The sequence below is a fragment of the Rana temporaria genome, chromosome 4 (genome assembly GCF_905171775.1).
Source record: "Rana temporaria chromosome 4, aRanTem1.1, whole genome shotgun sequence".
In the NCBI taxonomy this organism is placed as follows: Eukaryota; Metazoa; Chordata; class Amphibia; order Anura; family Ranidae; genus Rana; species Rana temporaria.
In genome coordinates this window covers 334,585,129-334,610,504 of record NC_053492.1, presented here as the reverse complement: position 1 = coordinate 334,610,504, position 25,376 = coordinate 334,585,129, and the positions used below count along the sequence as shown (strand labels likewise).

Below are 25,376 nucleotides of genomic sequence, written 5' to 3'. Positions count from 1 at the left end.
GATGAACAAGCCAAAATGTTAACTGCAAGATTTTTAAATAAAGGGTATCAGGAAACAGACCTCTTTAAACAAACGCGAGAAGCTAAAATTATCGATAGAAATGTGTTGTTGCAGGATAAATGCGTTTCTAGTGAGGAAAATAATCAATACATATCTCCTTTCATCACTAGTTATTCAAATCAGCACTATCTAATTAAAAAACTGGTTAAGAAACATTGGCATCTCATCAAAGAGGATGCTATCCTTGGCCCTGCGTTACCAGAACAACCTCGGGTAGTCTTTAGAGGGGTCCCCTCATTAAGGGATTCTCTGGCTCCAGGAGTCGTGGATCCACCATTGAATAAACCCATGTTCTTTCAAAATATAATTGGCTACCATAAATGCCAAAAATGTGCGGTATGTAAAATCAATGCCATTAAAGAACGCAAGACCTTGAATTTCATTTCAAATAGCACCTCACAAGTGTTTAACATCAAATCTTTTATTACATGCTCTATGACCCATGTAGTTTATTTACTTATCTGCCCATGTGGGTTACAGTACGTTGGACGTACTGTAAGAAAGTTCCAGGTAAGGGTCAATGAACACATTGGGAACATAAGGAGAGGATTTAGAGAACATTCTGTTTCTCGGCATTATAGGGAGGTGCATGCCAGGGATCCTAGTGGCACTTCCTTTATTGCCATTGACATCCTCAAACCCCACTGGAGAGGTGGATCAAAAAGGATAGCGATATCAAAACTCGAGATGAGTTGGATATATCGCATGAAATGTCTTAAACCGCAGGGTTTGAATGTGGACATAGAGGTCAATGCCTTTTTAGACAATTCTTAGTGATCTCTTGCTGAACTATTCATTTTCTTCCCCCCTTTCTTGCCACTCCAATTTTCTGGGTCCATCTGAGGATTGTATACTATTGAAATTTGATACTAAAGATGAGGATAGTATACGATTATCTGTTTAATTTTTTGCCTTTAAGATCCGTGTGGGACCCCTTGGGGAGGTAGGTTACCCTTCTGGGGATTGTTCTTGTCTCCAATAGGGATTTACCTACCTGTAATACTCACAGATGCTGGTTAAATGGCAATGTATTTTTTTTATCAACCACTAGAGGGCTCTCAATGTGATATATTAGATTTATTAATTTTTAGATTTCTTATGTTTTGACCTTTATGATTTTAATGTATTGGGAGAATACAGATGTCAGCCAACTGCGATTTCTCTTTCAGATATTAAAATCCCTGTTTTGGCTGATATATCAATTTGGGTATAATGTTCATGCTGCTATCTTTCTGGCGTTTTTAATAGATGCTATAAAGTGGTGACATGAATTTACCCGTTTTTAGGTTAATATGGCGTTATCTGTTTATGTATAGTAAGAACATACGATGTGACAGACAGTGACTCTTTAACTAAAACATTTATATGAAATGAATGGTGGGATGTCTGCTGACCATTGAGAATATCCTCGTGAGGTAGGACCTTACCCTGCTGACATAGGATAGTCCTATCTATGTCAAGGGCGGTCTTACTGGTAGGAAGTTCCGGGTCATTCAGATCCTCCCCTTCCGGGTTCATTGATCCTGCGGCCGTTCCTGATTGGAGGCTGCTAGCTGAGAGAGAGGCTTGGTTGCCTGCTCTGTAGGCATATAAGGCTGACGTTCAGTGCGTCGCCCGTGCCCTTTGACAACGCCATCTGTGGTGAAATCGATCAGGGCGGAGCCACGCACTGAACGTCATTGCGTTTTACGTGACCCCGGATGCACGGGCGCACGTTTTTTATTTGTATCTGTTTGCTTGTTTTAGCCGGCAATTTTAAATTATATGTACCGCTGTGTATATGTTGCACAATTTTTAATAAATATTTGACGGTACTTCACATTCTGAGCCTATTTCTTCCCCTGGTTCGCCGGATGGACGTGGAGCCGTTAAACACATTGGAGAGGATATTCTGCCTGTCAGCTGTGACCGAGTTTTCTCCATGACCTGAGTGGATCGACACGCTTTTTATGATCGTGGATCTGGTAAGAGCACACCCTTACTTACCTCTCGGTGGGAATATATGTTTCTTCTGACCAGAGACCAGAGGCTGTTCAATATTTGGATCATTTTATTACTCTGCAACTGTTTTTTGCCCATCTATTTGGACATTCATATGTTTTGGGGTTCTGCTGTTGATTTCCCCTCTCATTTTGGACTGCCTAACAATTGATTAGTATGCAATTCTAATGGACTAACAAAGTTTTTTAAGCGTTTGGTCCCAAATAGCAGATTGTTGTAATTACCCCGAAAGGTTTTTCCCATGACTGTTTGGGCATCATCCCTTTTTTTTGCACTAGCACTTTATTCATTTATTCATTTATGCATTTATTTATTTATATTATTTTCGCATTAAGTTGCGACTCCTAGCGAATACTGTGTTGTGTCTATTGTACCGATTAAGTCAGGAAGGTCAGATGTCTCCTTTCAGGGGTAGGGAATTAGCATGTCAATTATGTTTAGTAAAGGAATGTGTTTGTGTGAAAAGTCTATTGATGATAATATGTGATAGGAATAGCAGGTGAGAGTCATAACGTCTGACTTCTCAGGCGTAGTAATTAGGTCATGTTAATTGTGTCAGACCGGTGCTGAAAAGTCTGTAGAATGTGATTGAAGCCCTATTGTGTGATGTGTGGGTGGAGAGTTCATTTGATTACTGTAACATTATTATTATTATTATTATGGTTGTAACTGCATAAAAAGCTGAGAGTGTACCATTAAAATTCATTCATTTGACTCAGAACACAGAGTGTATGTCTCGTCTCTGAGGAAATGCTTATGGATCGTGTCTGCTAGATTGTGGAGTGTCAGATAAGCTGTCGTGGGTTGATGGAATGGGAATATTGTAAACGGTGGTGACCGTTACAATGTCCAATTTGCTTTGTTTCATCCCTTTTTTTGTTTTGTTTCAATACACACAAAGGGAATAAACATGTGTATCGCAAAACAATGTGTTACTGCAATACTTTTCTGGAAAAAATCCTGGGGTGCCAACAATTTCGAGCATGACTGTATATGCTGAATGGTGTAGGGCAGGGATATGCAATTAGCGGACCTCCAGCTGTTGCAGAACTACAAGTCCCATGAGGCATAGCAAGACTTTGACAGCCACAAGCATGACACCCAAAGGCAGAGGCATGATGGGAATTGTAGTTTTGCAACATCTGGAGGTCCGCTAATTGCATATCCCTGGTGTAGGGTGTCTGCGCTTGCCTATGACTGAAACGGACCAAGTATTTTGAATGGGAGTCTGAAGACTGCAGTTCATTGTGATATTTAAAAATGTTCTGGATGTTTTTCATCTGTTACAAGTAACTTGTGGACTGTTCTGGAACCCAATTAATGCCTTTCTCTGGTAAGGAACCGTGTTGCACAAAAAAATAGAATAAAATAAGAAAAATCATTGTTTTTTTTTAATTATTATTCGTATTACTAGTGTCCAGTTCTTCTAATGCCCAGGTCTTGTTCGAATTTTCATTTTGAATAGCAACTTTTTTGCTGGCACACTTACTATGCAGGTTAAATTATCTTAATTTGTTTCTATTGTAGAAGCACTCACTTTAACATTGAGTCTTGGAGACTTATTTTAGCATAAAACGGTCGGCACTTGCACTGAATTTGTTGGGATGGCCAGTCCTGAACAAATTACAAATTGTTTGAAAAACTATAATGCAATGATTAATTTCAAATAACTTAGATTATGATTTTATTTTTATTTTTTTGCCAGACACCTAGGTATCAATGTTCCTTTCTGAATGTGCGACCTATGCATGTGTTCACGTCTGCGTGCATGGAGGAATAAGGTTTTTTGTGTTTTTGTATTTCTACGACAACAAATGTAAACATCCCTTGTGATAGAAATAAGGGATGAAGAAAGTTGGGCTGAAACCTTACAAAGTGCAGTATAGAGGAAATCACTGTGCTGGCATACACCTCCTTCGTATGCTCCACTATGCAAAAATCGAACACAGCGATACAGGGTCCCCGATAAACATTGTCATATGTACAAATAAACCTTGGCCCTCTGTCGGAAAGGATGAGCACATTTGTTATACATTTGGGGCTGTCCACTTATTCAACCACCGAGGGCAGAAATATGAAGCATAGTCACTACAATCACTCCTCGTCAGTTAGACCTTGAGCCTCTGATGACACCCATTTATTACTAGGATTTTAAAAACGCTTACTGATACCCTATCGTCTGAATGCCAGTAAAAGCCTAATTCTGACTTGTTGGAAAACTGTTGTTGTCCCTACTGTGAAGGATTGACTAATAAAGATGTGAGACATCCAACATTCAGAGGAATGGAGGCATCAGTGTTCAGATTCTTATCAAAAATACACCCACTTGGGCTTTATAGATCAATTTTCTGACTGAGGAGTATAAAAAAAATCGAAGCAGTAATGCAGTTTTTTTTTTTCAATTTCAGAATTGGCTACCTACACTTTCTTATTAATGGCTGGCAGGCCTAGGGGTTGGTCTGGTGGCATTACAAACCGCCACAATAATTACAAGCCCCCTCACCATTGCAGCCCCCCACCATCATTACAAGCCCCCTTCACCATTACAGCCCCCCATCATTACAAGCCCCTCTCACTATTGCAGCCCCCCACCATCATTACAGGCCCCCCTCACCATTCCAGCCTCCCACCATCATTACAAGCTCCCCTCACCATCATTACAAAGCCCCCCCACCATTGCAGCCCCCCTCACCATTATCACAAGCCCCCCTTACAATTGCAGCCTTACTGTGCCAAACGATGTCTCACCAGTCAGTGTGTGCATTGGGATCTCCTGCTCCTGCTGTGTCAGAAGCTCACTGAAAAGTTTGGGCGCGCTGTGAAAGTAGTCCCGCCCTCCTCCTTGACAAACTCATGTGATAGACAGAACACTGCGTCTATCACACGACCTGGTCTAAGTGGAGGGCGGGAGTTTTATCACAGCGCACCCAAACTTTTCAGTGAGCTCCTGACACAGCAGTCTACCGGCCCTGCGTGCAGTGGGCCGGATAAAGGTCATCAGCAGGCCACATGCGGCCCGCGGGCCATAGTTTGAGGACCCTTGTCCTAGATCATAGAGACGAGGAGAGACTATGTGGTCTCTCCTCACCTCCATGGCCAGCCACGCAAACTGCTGTACTGTATGACATGAAATTACTGTTCCCCATGGTTGTATAACACCCACCCCCAATACAGCCATCACCAGTGGTCAGTAGCACATTGAAACATTTATTAAGGACTATGTATGTATGGCTAACTTGTGTATTGTGTTTTGTAATCAATTATGTTCTAATAGAAAAGTGTAGTAAATTTACCATGTTGTCTACTGTAATATGGCAAATCACACAAGTATTTTCTGCTGGCATGTTAGGGATGTTTGGAATGATTCTGCACGATGAAAAAAAAAAATAGTTGTGCACATCCTACCTCGAAGGCATCCTACCTCATAATTTCCTGCCATGATCAGTTTAGCAAACTTTTTTGAGCCGGCTACATTGCATCGCTCTCCAATATTCACAAAGTTGGTGTAAGGTCCTATTCTGAAGGGTTCCAAGCCTGTTGAAGAAAATATTAATTTAATATATATATATATATATATATATATATATATATATATATATATATATATATATATATATATAAATATAAATAATCACTATTATCATCATACACACTCAGCTGAAGATGCTTTTATTTTAACATTTATTTTGTTTGCCAAAACTGCAGCTTCTCCGTTTATCAGTCAATGTTAACATATATCATATTCCTAGAGATATGAATGCTTAATAAGCCTCTAAATCTATATGTATAATACTTAGTAGAAAGGTTCTAACACTTGAGTGATAATTCACCCAACAGAAATGTGTTGGGTACAGTAAAATGACCTAACTATGGGAACCAGTAATCTATATCCAAACAAATTAGAAAGAAGATTATGAAAGACATTGCCAAGTGTAATATATATATATATATATATATATATATATATATATATATATATATATATATATATATATATATATATATATATATACATATACACATATATATATATATATATATATATATATATATATATATATATATATATACATATATATATATACATATATATACACATATATATACACATATATATACACATACACATACACATACACACACACACACAGTGAGCACTGGAGGAGCAGAGAGCTGACAGTCGCTGGCTCTCTGCTTACTGAAGACTGAGAACTGAGTGATCAGAAGTGTTCGAATGTTCAGTTTTTTTTCTTAGAGACAGCAGGGGGCTATATGAACAATTGGCTGCATCAACCTAGGCGAGTATAATTGAGTGTTTTTTTTTTTTTTTCTCTCAATTCCCAAACCTTTCTTTGAGCCTAGGTTCACATTGATGCAATTTAGCATGCAATTTGAAATGTTATAGACATCTGTGCAGGAATCCGCAAAGATGTCTCTGAAACCCCCCCCCCCCCCAAGTCGGACTGGCATGCGGGTATGAAATTGTGCGAAAGGTTTATACCTTTATGACTGACAGAACAAGTGTTATATACTATATATATATATATATATATATATATATATATATATATATATATATATATATATATATATATATATATATATATATATATATTTTTTTTTTTTTTAAACAATGTGAATTTATCACAGGGAACAGATAGCCAAGTTATTTAAGGACTCTGATGCAAGTTATGTCACAACCAGGGCATGTTTTGTAATTTTTAAGGACAGTTAATGGACTGGGATGGTTCCAGCTGATTGCAAAAAAAAAGCAAACATGATACCAAGATAAAAAAAAAAAAAAAAACACATACATACATACCTAGGAAATACAAACTAGTCAATAGTAATTATATACATATACATATACATACACACACACACACACACACACACACACACACACACTATTGGAAGGACTGATAAGGGACCACACCTTAGAGAGTTTACTAATGAAATTAACCAACACAGATTTATGAAATATTGTACTTGCCACACCAACCTTTTAACAGTCAGAGGAGATGAGCTGTAATTTTACTAGAGGAAGACCTATGGGTGTAGTGTATCTGGATTTTGCCAAGGCATTTGATACACTACCCCATAAACATTTAAATTGAGGTATTTTAGCATTGATGTTGTATGTACCTACCTTGATAGAAATCTGGTTGCAGGAAGCAGGTCCAGAGAGTAATGTTTAACCCTTTCACTAAGGCCTGTATGTCGTAGGGACCTACAGAAGTGCCTGCAGGTGGCCAAGTCTGTACCAACCTAACTCATCCCTCTGCTATAAGTGCATAGTCACTTCAATGACCATAAACTTAAAACAGAATTGTTCAGTAAACTCTGCTGAACAATTCTTTAACTGCTGATTAGAACGTTATAAATGTGTGCAGTGGTTTTTATAGTCCATGTTGCCAGGAGATGTTAATGTGGTGTCATGGCAACCGCTTGCAAAACAGACCTCTAGTTACAGAGTGGGCACTGGTGTGTCAGGCTGGATTGGGCAGGTAGAGCTCATATAAAACCAGAAATATGCTTTGAAATGAAACAAAAAACATTGTATATATTGCAAAGAGATAATACAAAGGTGGAAGAAGGGGGGGGGGGAGTTTAGTAAAACATTTTTTTTTTGTGTTATAACATGAAAGAGTATATAACATGAACGAATATATATGCATACAATCTGTCTGTGGGAGGTAGATGAACTGAATTGAGTTGAGTTGTAAAACTGATATAAAAAAGGAGGCGAACGACACTGGTAGATCAAAGATCTTTAGACCGGAAGTGTTCCTCCCTATATAACCTCTCCCATATGAAAAGCACATCAGTTTTGTAGCAAGAAAGTCCTAAAAAAAAAAAAAAAAAAAAGAAGAAGAGGGGAGGGACCTTTGTGTCTCATGATATATGCTAAAGAAAGGGATTTTACAGGTAAGTTTTTTCATTTTCATACATCATGGGACAGAGGCCAGGCTAATATTTATTACCTGCTGTGATGTCCCAGAGAAATAGCCTTGAGGGGAGGGATACACCCTGCCAAATAATAACAGCCACCAGAACTTTATACGGCAACCCACAGTACAATGCAGCCGAAAGCCGAATGTCCGGCTACTCGAACATCAACGTGACCAAATTGTGTGAAAGTATGCACTGAAGATCAGGTAGCAACCTTACAAATCTGAGCCACAGATATTTGATTGCAAAAGGCCCAGCAGGTTCCTATACCCCTGGTAGAATAAGTTCTCACCCGAAAGATGGGCGCTGCCTGAATGATCAATTGGCAGACCCAATTGGCAATGGAAGCGGTTTGCCATTTATTGGGTCCCTTTGTAAAATAAAAAAAAATTGTTTGATCCTCGGATCTCCGCAGATCTAAATAAATATACACTGACTGCTTGGACAACGTCCAGAGAGTGCAGTTGTGTCTCTTCTGCCGAACAAGACCGAGAGAAAAAAGAAGGCAAAATAATGTCCCGATTTAAATGAAAAAGTCAACACCACTTTTGGCAAAAAGGATAGAACACAGGTCGTAACCCGACTCGGTCATGGTGAAGGATCAAGTATGGTTCATTGCATGAAAGGGCCGCCACTTTGACACCCTTCTAGCCGAGGTGATGGCCATCAGGAAGGCTAGCTTGCGTGACCGCCAGTCTAATGGAATTTCCTTAATAGGTTCAAATGGTTGTTTCTGTAATACAGACAGCACCAAATTCAAGTCCCAAGGACACATTGGCGACCTAATAGGATAGGGGGAAAGAAAACGAGTTGCCCCCTGTATAAAAGGTTCAGATCAGTGAATGGGAGGCTAAAGACCGTTGAAAGAATACCGAAAACTTGACCTCAGATTGTATTCAAAGCCAGTTTGATTTCTACAGCTAACCGTGTGAAAGAAAATTTTCCCAATCACATTTTCATGGAAGCCATCTTTTAGCTTTACACCAAGCAATATAAGTCTTCCAGACTTTGATAGATTGTTCTAGTGACAGCTTTTCTAGCATTCACTAGGGAAGATATCACTGGTCCCGAGATGCCTCTGTTCTTTAACACCCTGGCTTCAATAGTCATGCCGTTAAATTTAGAGACTGTAAATTGGGGTGGAATATAGGACCTAGAGATAGTACGTTGGGGCGCTGTGGAAACATCCCTGGTCCGTCTTGTGTCAGTCTGAAAATCTCTGGGACCAGGCTGGTGCTACCAGAATGACTGGGACCCCTTCTCTCTGAATCCTGCACAACAAAAGTGGAAGGAGAGGGATTGGCGAGAAAGCATAAACCAGGGAGTACTGGCTCCATGGAACTATCAAAGCATCTGCTCCACTTGCCAGAGGATCTATTGTCCGAGAGACAAACTGGTGTAGTTTGTTGTTGAATCTGGATGCCAGTAGGTCGACTTCTTGCCATCCCCAATACTGGCAAACTTTCCTTTAACACCTTTGGGTGTAGGGACCATTCCCCCAGGCAGATCTGATGGCGGCCGAGATAATCTGCCTTCCAGTTTTCTATTCTACTCCCAGTATATGAACTGCCAATATCATTGACACAGATCTTTCTGCCCAGGCAAGTGGCAAGTATGTAGTTCACCTCCTTTAGAGCAGAACGACTCCTGGTACTGCCTTGGTAATATACACACACACACACAATATATATATATATATATATATATATATATATATATATATATATATATATATATATATATATATATATATATATATATATACACACACACACACACATCACTGCAGTGGCATAGTCAAACAGGACTCCAATAGGATATTCTTAAAGCTTCAGCGTCCAGGAGTGTAGGGCCAGACGTACTGCCCGCAATTCCAGGACGTTGATGGGCAGGATCTGTTCTGTTCCTGACCATCTCCTCTGGGCTGAGAGCCCATCAAGGGTTGCTCCCCAGCCTGAGAGACTGGCATCTATAGCAAGTATTTTCCAGGTTACTGGGAGAAAGGATTTTCCTATTTGCAGGTTCTGATCTTGCAGCCACCAATTTAGGCTTAGGGATGCCTGAGGGAATAAGCACATTGGATAATCAGGGCTTTTCTTCCCCTGTCTCAAGCCAACAAAATGCTTTGTTGTAAGGGCCTGGAATGGAACTGGGCATATGGCACTGCCTCGAAAGAAGATACCATCCCCCCAGAAGGCTCATACAGAGCAAAATGGAGGGTTGTCTGGTGCCCCTTATCTGACACACCTGAACCTTCAGGGTGCAGATCCCTACGTAGCAAGAATATGCTAGCTTGAACCGTGTTTACGATCAATCTAGATACTTAAAATGTTGACCTGGTCTCAAGTTTGACCTTTCGGTATTTATGATCCAGCATAAGCTCTTTAAATACTGTAATGTGTATAATGCTCTGTTCTAGAGCCTATACCAAATGATCTCGGAGCAGGTCATCCAGGTCCTCGAGCACCAGAATCCCTTGGGCTCTTAAAAAGCCTAGTACTGGCGCTGGGACCTTTGTAAATACCTGAGGGTCTGTAGTCAGTCCGTAGGGTAGAACCACAAACTGAAAATGATGTTCCTCTACTGAAAACTGTAGGTACCTCTGGTAAAGTTTAAAAAATAGGTATGTGTAAATACGCATCTTTTTATATTGATGGAGGCTAAAAAGTCTCCCCTCTGAAGTGAGGTTACTACTGAGCAGACAGACTCCATCCAAAAGGATACGTGTTCAGGGATCTTGGGTCCGAAAATGGCCTGGTGTCCCTGTTTGGTTCCTGAACCGTAAAACAGGTTTGAGTAAAACCATGTGCCCCTTTCGAGTATCAGAACCTTTACAATTACTCTTTGATGCACTATGATGTTTGGAGTATGTTGTTTTTGTTTTTTTTAGGAGGGAACGCTGGATCCTAAAAACCTCGGGGGGGTTTCAACTACAGCCTGTAACTGTGGTGAGATATAATTAAGGTGACCCATGTGTCCTGAATTGTTGTATTCCAACAACCTTCCCCTCACTCGAAGGAGTGGGGGTCCCCTCAGAAGGAGGGCTTGGTGCTGGGTTTAGAAGGATTTTAGACCAAGGGTTTTTTCTAGCCCTGGCCTTGTGGCTTGCACCTGGGCCTTAGCACCCTGTGGATGGTGGAACTGCCCTGATGCTGAGACCTTTGAGGAGGCAGTCCCTGACGTTTTAAATGAAGGATGTCTGGTGCTTTTCTTCACAGGAAGTAGAGAACTCTTCCCACCAGAAATCTTTTGGATCTATCTGTCCAAGTCATCACCGAATAAATACAAGGAAGCTTGGCTGACCATTTTTTTTAGCCATAAAGTCTGCACATATGTACAGACCCGAGAGCCAGATGAGAAACTTACTGTATAGAATCCTTTAAGGCATCAACAGCAAAACACAGCGCTCGAGGAATATCAGTATTATATTCAGGCAGATCATCCTCCCGGTTAGGCCTGTCAGGCCATCTGATCTGATCCATTACGGACTGGCAGATGCCAATTGCTGCAACAGCAGGCTGAAAAGCTTAAAGAAAAGGAAACTTTTAGCCCAGGTTCACACTGGGTATGTTTTGCTACGATTTGAGATGCGATTTCACATGTGAAATTGCATCTCAAAACGGCGGCATTTGCCGGCAATGACACTGTCCTAATCGGTGCGACGCCGCATCTGCGGCGCTGCACCGATTTCAAAAAGTAGTTACTGTACTACTTTTTGCGATTTCTGGCCGCGATTTACATTGACATCTGTGCAGAAACCTGCACAGATGTCTCTTAAATCGCAGCCGACATCGGGACTGCCGGCGGGAGTGAAATTGTGCGAGTTCAGCTGAACTCGCACGGCTTCACTCCCGCAGCCCAGTGTGAAACAGGGCTTAATGACAACTCTAATTGCTTGTCAACAAGGTTTTTCAGGCCATGTAGGTTATCTACCGGATGAGTTAATTTCTTATTTAGAGAGCTTTCACACTGAAGCATTGTTGCCACATTTTTGTGGTAAACATAGCACTTATAAAACGCTCCCCATGCATCTCAATGGACACTTTCACACTGAGGTGTTGTGCTGGCGAGGCGTTGAGAAAAGTCCTGCAAGCAACATCTTTGGAGCAGTTTTTGAGCGCTGAAAAATATGCTTCAAAAACGCCCCTGTCCATTGAAATGAATACACTATAAAACCGCCTGGAAAACGCCCATAATCCACCCTGAGCTGTAGAAAGGTCACAATCTCACAACAAATTAAACATGCAAGCAGAAAAGAGATCATCTACAACAGGAATAAAATTGTGAGAAGATCAAAATTAAAAAAAAAACTCAAACCCCTGACTCCTGCTGGCGAAACTGTGGCTGGAGCGGGGACCTCCTCCACATACTCTGGGGATGTCCCAAGCTTCGACAATACTGGGGTCATGTGTTCAACGTAATCTCCGCAATAACGGGCTCTAGAATTGCACCAGATCCAGCACTGGCAATACTCTCCCTAGGGATAGAACTGATCCCACCTGCACTACGCCACATAGTGCTCAACCTCCTTATGGCAGCTCGCCTGTCAATAACGAGGAAATGGAAGGACGACCTTCCCCCGACGATCACTGAAGTGATTGATCTGTCCAACTTACACTGCTCTCACGAACAACTACTGGCATCATCATTAGGACGCCTAGCAAAGGTTACAGCGCTGTGGACTCCCTGGTCGGTCTGGTTCACCAATAGTAAGGAATTTCCAGTGGTATGAGCATGTATGCACAGTATTGATTATACCTGTACCTATGGAGGAGAGCCAGTGCCCCACTCTGCGCAGTTAGTTCCCGAAAGGGGCGCGGGTGGAGTACGGGCTCTCTAATCTACTGAACCCTAGCGAGCCGTCACCCTCTGGTGAGGGCGCCATGCTCTGATTAGCGAATACCAACTGTTGTTACGGTTGACAGTTAAGTTCGAATATTCCTTGTTTGCTACCATTACGGTTTCTACTTATATGATTTATTGATATACCAACTACTGCTGTATCTTGATGTTTCCTAAAAACATGTTCCACTGTGGGACACTGTTCCTCCTATGACTTAATGCACTGTTGTATTGATTGCATTGATTTTTTTATTTATTTCAGCAAAGTAAAAAGACAAACTATTGAATTAAAAAAAAAAAAAAAAAGAAAAAAAAAGTTATCCAATAAAAATGGATTTACTTTACAATGCATTGTTTTTTTTTTACATGATCACACAAAGGATAAAGATGCAAGCAGTAACCTAGCATGCAGAACAGCAGCACTAGTTGAGGGACGGTCACATGATCGCACTGAAGTGTAGGATGCTGGGTAATCAGGAAATCCTGTTTGTAGAGGAGTATATAGAAGCAAGATGGAGCTCGTCAGAGACCAGCAAGCAGAAGAAATGTCAGAAAATGTGCCCAGAAAGACAATATGAAGCAGGGGAGTTTATCAACTGAACTATGGGATCTCAAAAACGATCAATTTACAAATAGAAGCAAGAAAATAAAAAAGCTGGAACATTGTGGCACAGAGGCACATACCTGATTGGGAAAAGCTAAGCAATAAACAAAAAAAAAAAAAAAACATGAGTGCCAGAACTGCAGAACATCCCACTTCCACTAGTCCCAAATCTGTAACCCTAATCCCCATAGTCCCAAACCCAGAACCCTAAACCCAATCCCAATCCCACTAGTCCCAAATCCAGAACCCTAATCCCACTAGTCCCAAAACCAGAACCCTAATCCCACTTCCACTAGTCGCAAATCCCTAACCCCACTAGTCCCGAATTCCTAACCCGAATCACGATCATAGTCCCTAATCCCACTTGTCCCAAAATCCCTAACGCTAATCCATATTCCACTAGTCCCAAATCCCTAACCCCACTCCTAATAGCCCCAAATCCATAACCCAGCTCACAGTAGTCCCAAATCCCTAACCCTAATAGCACTTTAACTAGTCCCAAATCCCTAACCCATCTTCCACTAGTCCCAAATCCCTAACCCTAATCCACCTTCCACTAGTCCCAAATCCCTAACCCCTATCTTGCTTCCACTAGTCCCAAATCCCTAACCCTGCGTCCACTAGTCCCAAATCCCTAATCTCACTAGTCCCAAATCCCTTATCCTGATCAATAGTCCCTAATCCCACTTGTACCAAATCCCCAACCCTAATCCATCTTCCACTAGTCCCAAATCCATAACCCCACTCCCAATAGTCCCAAATCCCTAACCCTAATACAGCTCCCAGTAGTCCCAAATCCCTAGCCCTAACCCCACTTTCACTAGTCCCAAAACCCTAACCCTAATCCATATTCCACTAGTCCCAAATCCCTAACCCTAATTCATCTTATACTAGTCCCAAATCCCCAACCCTAACCCTGCTTCCACTAGTCCCAAATCCCCAACCCTAACCCTGCTTCCACTAGTCCCAAATCCCCAACCCTAACCCTGCTTCCACTAGTCCCAAATCCCCAACCCTGCTTCCACTAGTCCCAAATCCCCAACCCTAACCCCGCTTCCACTAGTCCCAAATCCCTAACCCTGCTTACACTAGTGCCAAATCCCCAACCCTAACCCTGCTTACACTAGTCCCAAATCCCCAACCCTAACCCTGCTTACACTAGTCCCAAATCTCTAACCCCACTTCCACTAGTCCCAAATCCCTAACCATGCTTCCACTAGTCCCAAATCCCTAGCCCTGCTTCCACTAGTGCCAAATCCCTAATCCCACTAGTCCCAAATCCCTAATCCTGATCAATAGTCCCTAATCCCACTTGTACCAAATCCCTAACCCTAATTCATCTTCCACTAGTTCCAAATCCCTAACCCTAATCCATCTTCCACTAGTCCCAAATCCCTAACCCTAATCCCTAACCCCACTCCCAATAGTCCCAAATCCCTAACCCTAATACAGCTCCCAGTAGTCCCAAAATCCCTAGCCCTAACCCCACTTTCACTAGTCCCAAAACCCTAATCCATCTTCCACTAGTACCAAATCCTTAACCCCACTTTCACTAGTCCCAAATCCCCAACCCTAATTCATCTTATACTAGTCCCAAATCCCCAACCCTAACCCTGCTTCCACTAGTCCCAAATCCCCAACCCTAACCCTGCTTCCACTAGTCCCAAATCCCTAACCCCGCTTCCACTAGTCCCAAATCCCTAACCCCACTTCCACTAGTCCCAAATCCCTAACCCCACTTCCACTAGTCCCAAATCCCTAACCCCACTTCCACTAGTCCCAAATCCCTAACCCCACTTCCACTAGTCCCAAATCCATAAAACTGCTTCCACTAGTCCCAAATCCCTAACCCTGCTTCCACTACTCCCAAATCCCTAACCCTGCTTCCACTAGTCCCAAATCCCTAAGCCTAATCATGCTTCTTATAGTCCTAAATCCCTAACCCCACTTTCATTAGTCCCAAATGCCTAACCCTAATCCCACTCACTTGTCCCAAATCCATAACCCCACTCTCACTAGTGCCAAATCCCTAACCCTAACCCATCTTCCACTAGTCCCAAATCCCTAATCCCACTTCCACTAGTCCCAAATCCTGATTCCACTATCCCCAAATCCCTAACCCCACTTCCGCTAGTCCCAAATCCCTAACCCGGTTTCCACTAGTCCCAAATCCCTAACCCGGTTTCCACTAGTCCCAAATCCATAAACCTAATCTTGCTCTCAATAGTCCCAAATCCCTAACCCATCTTCCACTAGTCCCAAATCCCTAACCCATCTTTCACTAGTCCCAAATCCCTAACCCCCAACTCTAATCCCACTAGCCCCTAACCCTAATCCCGCTCCCAATAGACCCAAATCCCTAACCCTGATCCCACTAGTCCTAAATCCCTAACCCCACTCCCACTTGTCCAAAATCCCTAAACTTTAAACTACTGGGAGCGGGATTAGGGATAGGGTTAGGGATTTGGGACTATTGGGAGCAGGGTTAGGGATTTTGGACTATTGGGAAAGGGATTAGGGTTAAGAGGCAACTTAGAGGCAGAACAAACCATGTTGGTCAGGGTCTTTGCAACTGTGAGGCAGACATTCACTGGATATCTTATTGTCCAGATTGCTCGCAAGGAGACTCATGTCGGGCACTCCACTGAATCCTGAGCTTTTTAGTTCTTCCCCATTCTCAACCGATTCCTGTTCCAAAATAGGAGGCTCCCGGGAGGTGGATTGGTCACGCTTCTTGTTACCCTGTGGGATGGAGGCAATCCTGCCAGCAATCATGTGCTCTAACACGGATAGGGCCTAGGACAGTTCATCCTTGGTGATAAGAGGTAAAGCAACAGTGTTGACTGTAGGCACAATACCAGATAGGTGCAGCAGCTCAGATTGCCCAGAAGCCTCTGGTCTTTCAGGGGATACAACACTAGGGATATGACCAAGTTCATCAGGAACTACTGATGACATAGGTGTGCCCTTCCCTGAAGTGTTAGTCCCACTCCTCTTTTTGGTAGACATCACCTCCTTATAAGGGAGACTCTTTAATAGGGCTCACCAAGCCCCTATGCAACAATCATGTTAAGCACTTTTAGCATGCCAAGCAACCCCTGGTGACTCACGTGACACGGGTAAGAAGAAAAAAACAATTGCAAGTGTTTATTTAGAGCCTGCTCTGTGTCCCACAGCTGTCTTCTGGAAGCACCACATGCTTGGCTTGCCCAGCTTAAAGCAGAGGTCTGACATTTTAATTTGCATTTTTTTTAAGTCAGCCACTACAAATACTGCAGCTGCTGACACTTAAAATAAAATAATCTCAGTGCGCATGCGACGGCGATGGCTGACTGAGCCGTGAGCTCCGCACCAGGCTAGCACCGCGGCGCCTGTAGCTCGGTACACGGCTACCTACGGGTCTAGCAGAGACCACGGACAGACTCCGAAGACTAGCGGGCACAAGCTGATACCCTCCGCTCCGCTGAAAATCGGCGCTCTCTGGCCGTTTTTGGACGCTGGGAGATCGTGAGGTAAATCCAAGATGGCCGCCACGCGGCTGCCTCAGGCCCCATCACACATCCAAATTGATCAGGGGACACACAGGTCAGTGCTACCCTGCTCCCCCCAACAAGCCACCCCTGAAGCAATGGGGATTTACTCACAGCTGGGCCCGGACTGCAATGGCGGTTTAAGCAAACCCATAATGGCTGATTTGTCTCCTGCTTCTCAGGGAATTATGGTGTCTATGCAGCAGAATCCCCTCAGTCATGACGCACTTTCTCTGGGTCGGCCTGACCTAATGGAGGAGCTATTTCATAAGTTCTCATCTTTATTGGACAAAGGACTATCTCAGACTGCAGCTAAGATTACCAGTGACTTAAAGGCTGACTATCACTCTCTGGGTTCCAGAATTGAGGCTATTGAATGCAAAATGGAGGACACAATTTCTGCTACATCCCAGAATTACAGCCACATACAAACACTCCAAGACCAATTAGATGTGGCAATGATTCGCATAGACGACCTTGAAAATAGATCGAGAAGGTCGAATATTAGAATTCGAGGACTTCCCGAGACCATCCTCAATGTCCCTGAAGCAGTGCAGGACCTGATTAAAAATCTCCTCCCTAACATCTCCCCTCAGCGATTGGAGCTGGATAGAGCTCATAGGGCTTTAGGTCCCCCCAGGAAGGATGGCACTCCACGGGACGTCATAGCCAAACCCCATCACTATTCGGTCAAAGAGGAAGTCATGAGGCAGGCTAGATCAGCTCAGGTCATCATGTGCCAGGGACATCAGGTACAACTTTATACTGATCTGTCTCCCTCCACTATTCAAAGACGAAGGTCACTGAAGCCCTTACTTCTGGCTTTGACTCAAAAATCAATCAAATATAAGTGGGCTTTCCCGTTTGCAGTAAAGTTTTCAATCAATAGCAAACCTTACGCCTTTTCCACCGTTCCAGAAGGGGAGAATCTACTTCTTCGCCTGAAGATAATCACTCAGGAGGCTGAAATGGACACTTCCAATGTTGGCCAAAGTTCTCACAAATGTGCTATCCCTACCAGCCCTCCATCTCCCCTGTGGCAGAAGAACAAGAACAAAAAAGCAAGGGACAATGGAGCTACCTGAACTGGTGATTTTCCGGTTAAAACTGTCTGTTACTGTATGCCTCATCGTTGGGCATTGGCTAGGCTGAGCAGGCCGATTGGATTTTCTTTTTGGATATTTTTGCAACCTTTTTTCTGTTTTATCCTAAAATCTTATGGTCCGGTTGCTTTTTCCTTTTTATTTTTTTTTATATTTTTATTTTTTCAACTACTTTAAATTTCAGTGACACAGCTAGGTTCACCCTTCTTTTTTCAATCGGGTTCCTCAAGTTGCCTGTTTTCTATTTTATCCATTTAGGACATTATATGCTTATAGTGGACTGATGCTGTTCCGACATTGGTGTCCTCTGGTGGTCGGCGCGGGCTCCCCTCGCCCCGCTTTTGGGGTGGTGGGTGCTCGGGGTGGCTGCTTGGGAACACCTCTCTTCTAAAAAGTGGTCTTTTATTGACGTGTACCGTTCAATTATCTTTCAGGTCAATACTTTTTTCTCTGGGCGCCCGGTCCCGGCCTGGACCTTATGCGCCTCCAGCCAGCCTTTGGACACCTTACGGTTTCCGAGGGGTGGACGGCTCACTCCGATTTCGGAGGAGCTGACAATGGTTTTGATATTCTCGGCGATCGGGGTTTCTCCCCCCCGGCGATTTGTTTTTCACTTCAGGGAGATCTTATTACTTCTATCCTTTCCTGTCCTCCCTCATCTTTCCCTATAATCCTTATTTATCCACAAACGTGCCTAATATTTGCTATGCTTACAGGTTCTTCATTCCTTCGAACTACCCTTAGGGGTACAGCCCTTGGGACTATGATAGCTTTTGAAACCAGATTCTTCCGGGACCCGAGAATGCTAAGGGTGAGTGGGGGTCGCCTTAGCCGAGATGCCGACTACTTGCTTCATGGCTAGCACGTTAGATTTGAACCTCCGCATTGCCTCCCATAATGTTCAGGGCATAAACTCTCCGATCAAACGGAGAAAGGTGATGGACCACTACAAATCATTGCATCTTGATATTGTCATGCTGCAAGAGACTCATTTTCCTATCCGATATAGCCCTACTTTTCTTCATACATACTTCCCTCAGTTCTGTTTAGCTAGCGCCGAAAACAAAACCAAGGGGGTGGCAATTTTATTTTCAAATAAATGTGCCTTTGTCAAATTATCTGATATCACTGATCCAGACGGGAGATTTCTGTTGGTGAAAGGCAAGATAGGGGATCAATTATTCTCTTTTGTATCCTATTATACCCCTAATAGAGGACAGGCTAAATTTTTAAAAACAATGCTCGACACTCTATCCCCTGAATTGGAGGGAACCATTGTTTTTGGAGGAGACTCCAATACAGCTCTGGATCAGGGGCTAGACAAAAACTAAACAGCCTGGGTCTGGACTAATACGCCCGACAAGAGAAAGTCTTAAATTTGCTAAAGTTTTACACGACCATGGCTTAGCCGATACTTGGAGAGAACTCAACCCATCTAAAAGAGATTACACTCATTTTTCCCATCCACATCTCACATATGCCCGTATAGACCATATCCTTACTCCCTCTACCACTCTCCCGGCCGTTCTGTCTGCCTCCATCAGGGATTCTGTTTTATCTGACCACTCCTTGGTAATCATATCTCTCAAGTTAGGTGTCCAGGAGGGTTCGTGCACATTCTGGAGGCTGAATGAGTCCTTGCTTTCTGACCAAGCTAGAATCACTGAAATAGGCGAAGCTCTTGAGGAATACTTTCAACTTAATGACACAGGGGAAGTTTCGGAAGAAACGCTTTGGGCAGCCCACAAAGCTTTTATCAGGGGGAGGCTCATTCAGATCTCCACGCGACTAAAGCGGGACAGGGCAGCTGAAATAGCAAAATTGGAAACTGAATATTTCTCTATTAAGGCCAGGCACAAACAGAACCCCTCCGGAGTTCCCTCATCTAAGATAGACAACGCTAGATTAGCCCTTAATCTGGCTCTTACAACCCGGGCAGAAAAATCAATCCGGTGGAGTAAACACAAATTCTACACCCAGGCAGACAGAATTGGCCCCCTTCTTGCGTCCAAACTTACCCCTAAATCCAAGCTTCTTTACATGCCTAAAATTAACATAGGAGGACACACTTCATCTACCAACCCAACCAAGATATTAGATGCTTTCCATGACTTCTATTCACGTCTTTAGGAAACCCACACCCTCTCATCTACCGATTTAACATCACAATTCTTGGAAGGACTCCCTATACCCTCCCTGTCTACAGCTCACAGAGACCTGATGGACTCTATAACTACTGAGGAAGTGTTGGCGGTAATCAAGGGTCTCCGCACTGGGTCAGCCCCGGGGCCGGATGGCCTATCTATTCCCTACTACAAAGCTTTTTCGGACATTCTGGCACCGCACATGACCAGTTTTTTTAACTCAAAAGCCAGGGGAGACCCTTTTGATTCCCAGATCAACACAGCCTTTATAACAGTAATTCCCAAACCGGACAAAAACCCAGAAGACATCACTAACTATCGTCCGATCTCCCTAATTAATAATGATCTCAAGGTTCTCACTAAAGTCTTATCCAATAGATTAGCAGGGTTCATTGGGCAGTATGTCCACAAGGACCAAGTGGGGTTTATACCCGGCAGACAAGGTCCTGACCAAATTAGACGAGCAATAGATCTGGTATCGATATTACAGACCAATTGGACGGGAGGGATTCCCCAGAGGGGATGTTTGTTGTCACTGGACCTTCAGAAGGCCTTTGACTCTGTTTCCTGGACCTATATCTTCAGCATACTTGAATCTTGGGGTTTGACACGATTCATGGGAATTATTCGGGCCCTTTATGCGAACCCTAGAGCGCTGGTTAGGATTAAAGGCCATTACTCCGCACCCATTAGAATTGGTAGGGGCACTAGACAAGGCTGTCCCGTCTCCCCTAATCTTCGCCATTGCTATTGAAACTCTGGCAATTGCTGTACGTCAGGATCCCAATGTCTTAGGAGTCCAATGTGGAGATCAAACTCACAAATGCGCCCTTTTTGCGGATGACATTTTGCTGTTTTTGACCTCCCCTATTTCCACCCTTCCTAACTTATGCCGTATTCTAGACAATGTTTCCAAATTATCGGGCCTTTCGGTTAATTTTTCCAAATCACAGGCACTTAATATATCTTTATCCTCTGACTTAGTAGAGAACCTTAAACAATCTTTTAAATTCAGTTGGAGCGATTCCTCAATTCAGTACCTGGGCGTTGCCCTTGCAGCTAAGACGGAGGCTCTTTACAACCTTAATTATCCCCCCTTATTTAAAAAATTAGAGGCTGATCTCACTAGGTGGTCTAAGTTTAACCTCTCATGGCTGGGAAGAATCAACTCTATTAAAATGACCCTGCTCCCTAGAATTCTCTATTTCTTCCGCTCTCTTCCTGTCCCAATAATAAGAAATCACCTAAAATCTTTCCAGAGTAAATTACTTAGGTTTGTATGGGGTCCTTCGGGCCATCGAATACCACAGGACACACTGTATCGCCATAGAAGCAAAGGGGGTCTGGGCCTGCCCAACCTTCATAAATACTTTCTTTCAGCCAGAATGGCACAATTTTCCACCTTGTACTCCAGACTCAATGTACCGGATTGGGTCCATATAGAACAGCTAGCTATTCCCTCTGCTTCCCTGGATTATCTCCTTTGGTCCCCTGTCAGATCCCGTCCATCTATTCTTTCCCCAATATTGTCCCAGTCGTTTGCCCTATGGGATCGCCTAAGGCACAACACCTGTCTGACATCTTCTACCCGTCCTTTAGCTCATATATTTAATAACACTGATTTTCCACCGGGTCTACGTCCCTCAGAGTTTAAGTGGTGGATGGATAAGGGACTATATCGGATAGGACAATACTTTACTTCTAGTGGTCCCATCTCTCAGGATTACTGCATTCATACCCTAAAGCTTCCTGACTCGGAGAGGGAACACTTTAAGCAAATTTCGGAGTTCTTGCATAGCATCTGGAAGTCCAGACCCCTTCCGCCTGACTTCACTGCTTATGAAATTTGGTGCGGACAGGCCGATGGGCGGAGGGGAGGTATCTCGGTGATCTACTCGGCCCTCACTCACCCTACTGATAAAACGTCATATATGTTGGCTTGGGAATCTGACTTTCAATGTAACATTAGCTTGGAGACTTGGCACAAAACTTTCTTCAGATCATTTCGGGGCATTCAAGGAGTCTCCTTAATGGAGGCAAGTGTTAAAGTCATCACCAGATGGTACCTTACCCCATCCAGACTGGCCGCCATGTTCCCTAATGCGGATCCCCTCTGTTTTCGGGGGGTGTCAGCTGCGGGGCACCATGGCCCACATATGGTGGGAATGTCCTAGAATTCGCCCATTCTGGAGGTCTATTGTTAATATGATTTACAAAGTGACTGGATGCCGGATCCCTAGAACTCCCAAAATCGTCCTCCTGAACGCTCATGTCCCACATCTCTCTAGATCTACACAAAAGCGAATACATTTTATTTTACTGGGCCCAAAGATCGCAATTGCCAAATCTTGGAAACAGCCCAGGGCGCTGGTTTTGGTAGTCAAACAGAAAGTCTCCTGGATTATGGTCCAAGAAAAATTATCCAGTATACTAAATGACTCCTCAGTAGTGTTTCGTGAGACTTGGGCTCCTTGGGCTGACTATGTTGGCATTCCCCTTACCCCTGGACCTGCATAGGCTTATGTGGTCGATTGTTTCTTGTTAAACAGTATACTCCCCCTCCTCACCTTACCCCCTTTCCCACTTTTCTTTTCTTCTGTCCTTCCTCCTTTACCTCTTTAGCTATCCCTGTTGATGCTAATCTTACTTATTACCTACTTATGCAAATTTTGTAGGGTTATGGTTCTAAGAAATCATTGCTTTTTATTTGTTTTTTATTTTTTTTATTTTCTTTCTTGGGGGAACTCATTTTATTACCCATGAGTGGTTTAACTCACCCTGCCCACACTGGTGTGAGAAGTGTGGGCTGGGGGCGGTGGGTGGGAGGGGTCTGGGACCTAGCGCTTAGCACAGCAGGTTCCCAAGAGGGGTGTTGAGGGTTAGAGTCCCGGACCAGACTAGGGATTTTGCCCCTTTATTTAAAGATTTTGACATTATCAGTCTGACGGTTCTTATATATTCTCATATTAACCTGCTTTTCAGACTGTTCCATTCCCTGATCCCCCCCCCCCCCCCCCCCCCCGGGATCGGTTTTTATGATCTACTTATTAATTTCTGCTATTACTTCCAAATGTTATGAACTTCTTCTAGATGCATATGTTGTGCTTTTTGCTATGAATTTGCTGTAACCTTATTGAAAATCTCAATAAAAACGTATTGAAAGTAAAATAAAAGAATCTCTGTGCAGGCAGTCCCATTGATGTAATTTGGGATGTAGCACCTGCACGAATAGAGCTGGTGTAACTAATTTTACATAAATGTAGGTCCCTATGCATGTCTCTGAGCTCACACTGTCTGTGTTCAGGGTCATGTACCCACACGGATGTCGGATTGGGAACATGAGCTATGCGCATGCCTGTACAGCTGTTGCATCTCATTTGACATAAATGGGACTGTCTGTACAGGGATGTGTGAAACACCTATGCATCCCTGTGCGTGTAAACATGCCCCCCATAGGCATACACTTTAGTATGCCACATGTGAGTGAGGATGTAAAAACAATTTAGCAGGAATGTTGTAAGTGAAGTTGTGTTTATGTGCACTATTAATGATTTTAGTGTATTTTTAGCAAAAATATTGTTTGGTAAACACGTGTGCAAAGGTCACGCTTAAAATTCGGTAGCACCTTATTTTTAATAAATTAAATTGTTTTGTCATATTGCTCTTTTCTATCTTGGGCCTTTAGGCACCAAGTTCTCTATGGCCCCTACATTTCTAACCCTATTAAGCCATTCTGCAATTGACGGTGGCCTAGGGTTTTTCCAACATCGGGCAATACCCACATTGGCCTTGTTGATCAAATGGCATAGAACCAAGTTTGTATAGGTTAGGATGAAGGAAAAAAGCTGGGACAGCCGCACTCCAAAAAAACTCCTCCTTTAATTAAAAATCACAAAATACATGCCACAGCAAAAAACAGCACAACAAAAGAAAAGCTGACGTTTCGCACTATGCCTTAGTGCTTCTTCATAGCTAGTGTGTAAACAGTAAAATGAGTGAATATATACCTTACAACCCAATGAGTGGGAGGGGGCTCTGGAAACAATTAAGTTAAACAGGGTCCCCTGTGAAGTTTGGGTGTGTCTCGACAGACAATCAGAGAGTGTCTCATGTGGACTATGTCTCATGCAAATTCATAGTGAATAGTGAACATTGGATAGAATGATGTGTTGACCCAATAGAGAAGTGGGGTGCAGAAAAATGTGAAAGAGAGTGTAGGAGTATGTGTAAGTGTGAAGAAATATATTTGAGTGTAAGAGAAGTGAATTAAAGTGGACAGGAAATGGAATGATATGTGTAAAACATGTATAACTTGTATAAGTAACAAATAAAATGAAATTAAGAAAACAAAAAATATGATGTGAATTGAAGTGCGATAAAGTAAAGTGAAATTAATTAAAAAAGAAGAAAGGAAAACAAATAAAAAGTGAAATGGGGAAAAAAGGGGAAAAAAAAAAAAGTGAAAAATAGGGGTGAATATGGCGGTGAACCATATAAAGGACGATGCATAAACCATAAAATAATATGGTGTAATGAAGTGAACAAAAAATGCCTAAAGATTGAGCATAGTGTAAAGGTGCACCTTAATTCTAATGGTCTTATTTGTTTTATAGTATATTAACTTGTGTTTTTTATTATTTTTATGATTATTATTATATTATTTTTGTTTTTTGTAGCCTGTATGTGTTTGTGTACTTACTCATTATTGAAATAATAACTGAGACACCGGGCATCTATCTGGACTGGTTAAACATTCATTGTGAGCTGAACCATTAATACAAAGACAAAAACAAAAAGATGTGAACATGTGTGGCCGTTTATAGAAGAGTTCTAAAATATCCTAAAAATCAGTAAATGAGTAAACATGCAGAGTAGTATGGAATGATAGTAAAAAAGAGGCACTTGAAATGTCGGGAAGTGTCAATGTGGCTATATGAGGCTAATGAAAAATAACCGCTATTAGCGGACAATTGCCAACATGTGAACCTCAATCTAAATAGAGAAACTCTCTAGAGAATGATAGCGATCAGGGTATGGGCATGGAGTGTGTGTCAGGTTGCATAGCGGAATCGATATATTGGTATTACAATATTTTAATGCTTTAATGTTAGACTGGAAAGGGAAAAGTAAAACCAAAAGG

General features: G+C 42.7%; 1 protein-coding gene across 2 annotated transcripts in view; it reads right to left on the bottom strand.

Annotated features, from left to right (window-relative positions):
- MTR (5-methyltetrahydrofolate-homocysteine methyltransferase) overlaps window positions 1-25,376 on the bottom strand; it is a 1,155,773-nt gene that overhangs the window by 647,429 nt on the left and 482,968 nt on the right. For both annotated transcript variants that reach the window (XM_040350739.1, XM_040350741.1), the window contains one exon: window positions 5,483-5,595. In XM_040350739.1, coding sequence (XP_040206673.1) covers window positions 5,483-5,595 — 113 coding nt within the window. The remainder of the gene's footprint in view (window positions 1-5,482; window positions 5,596-25,376) is intronic.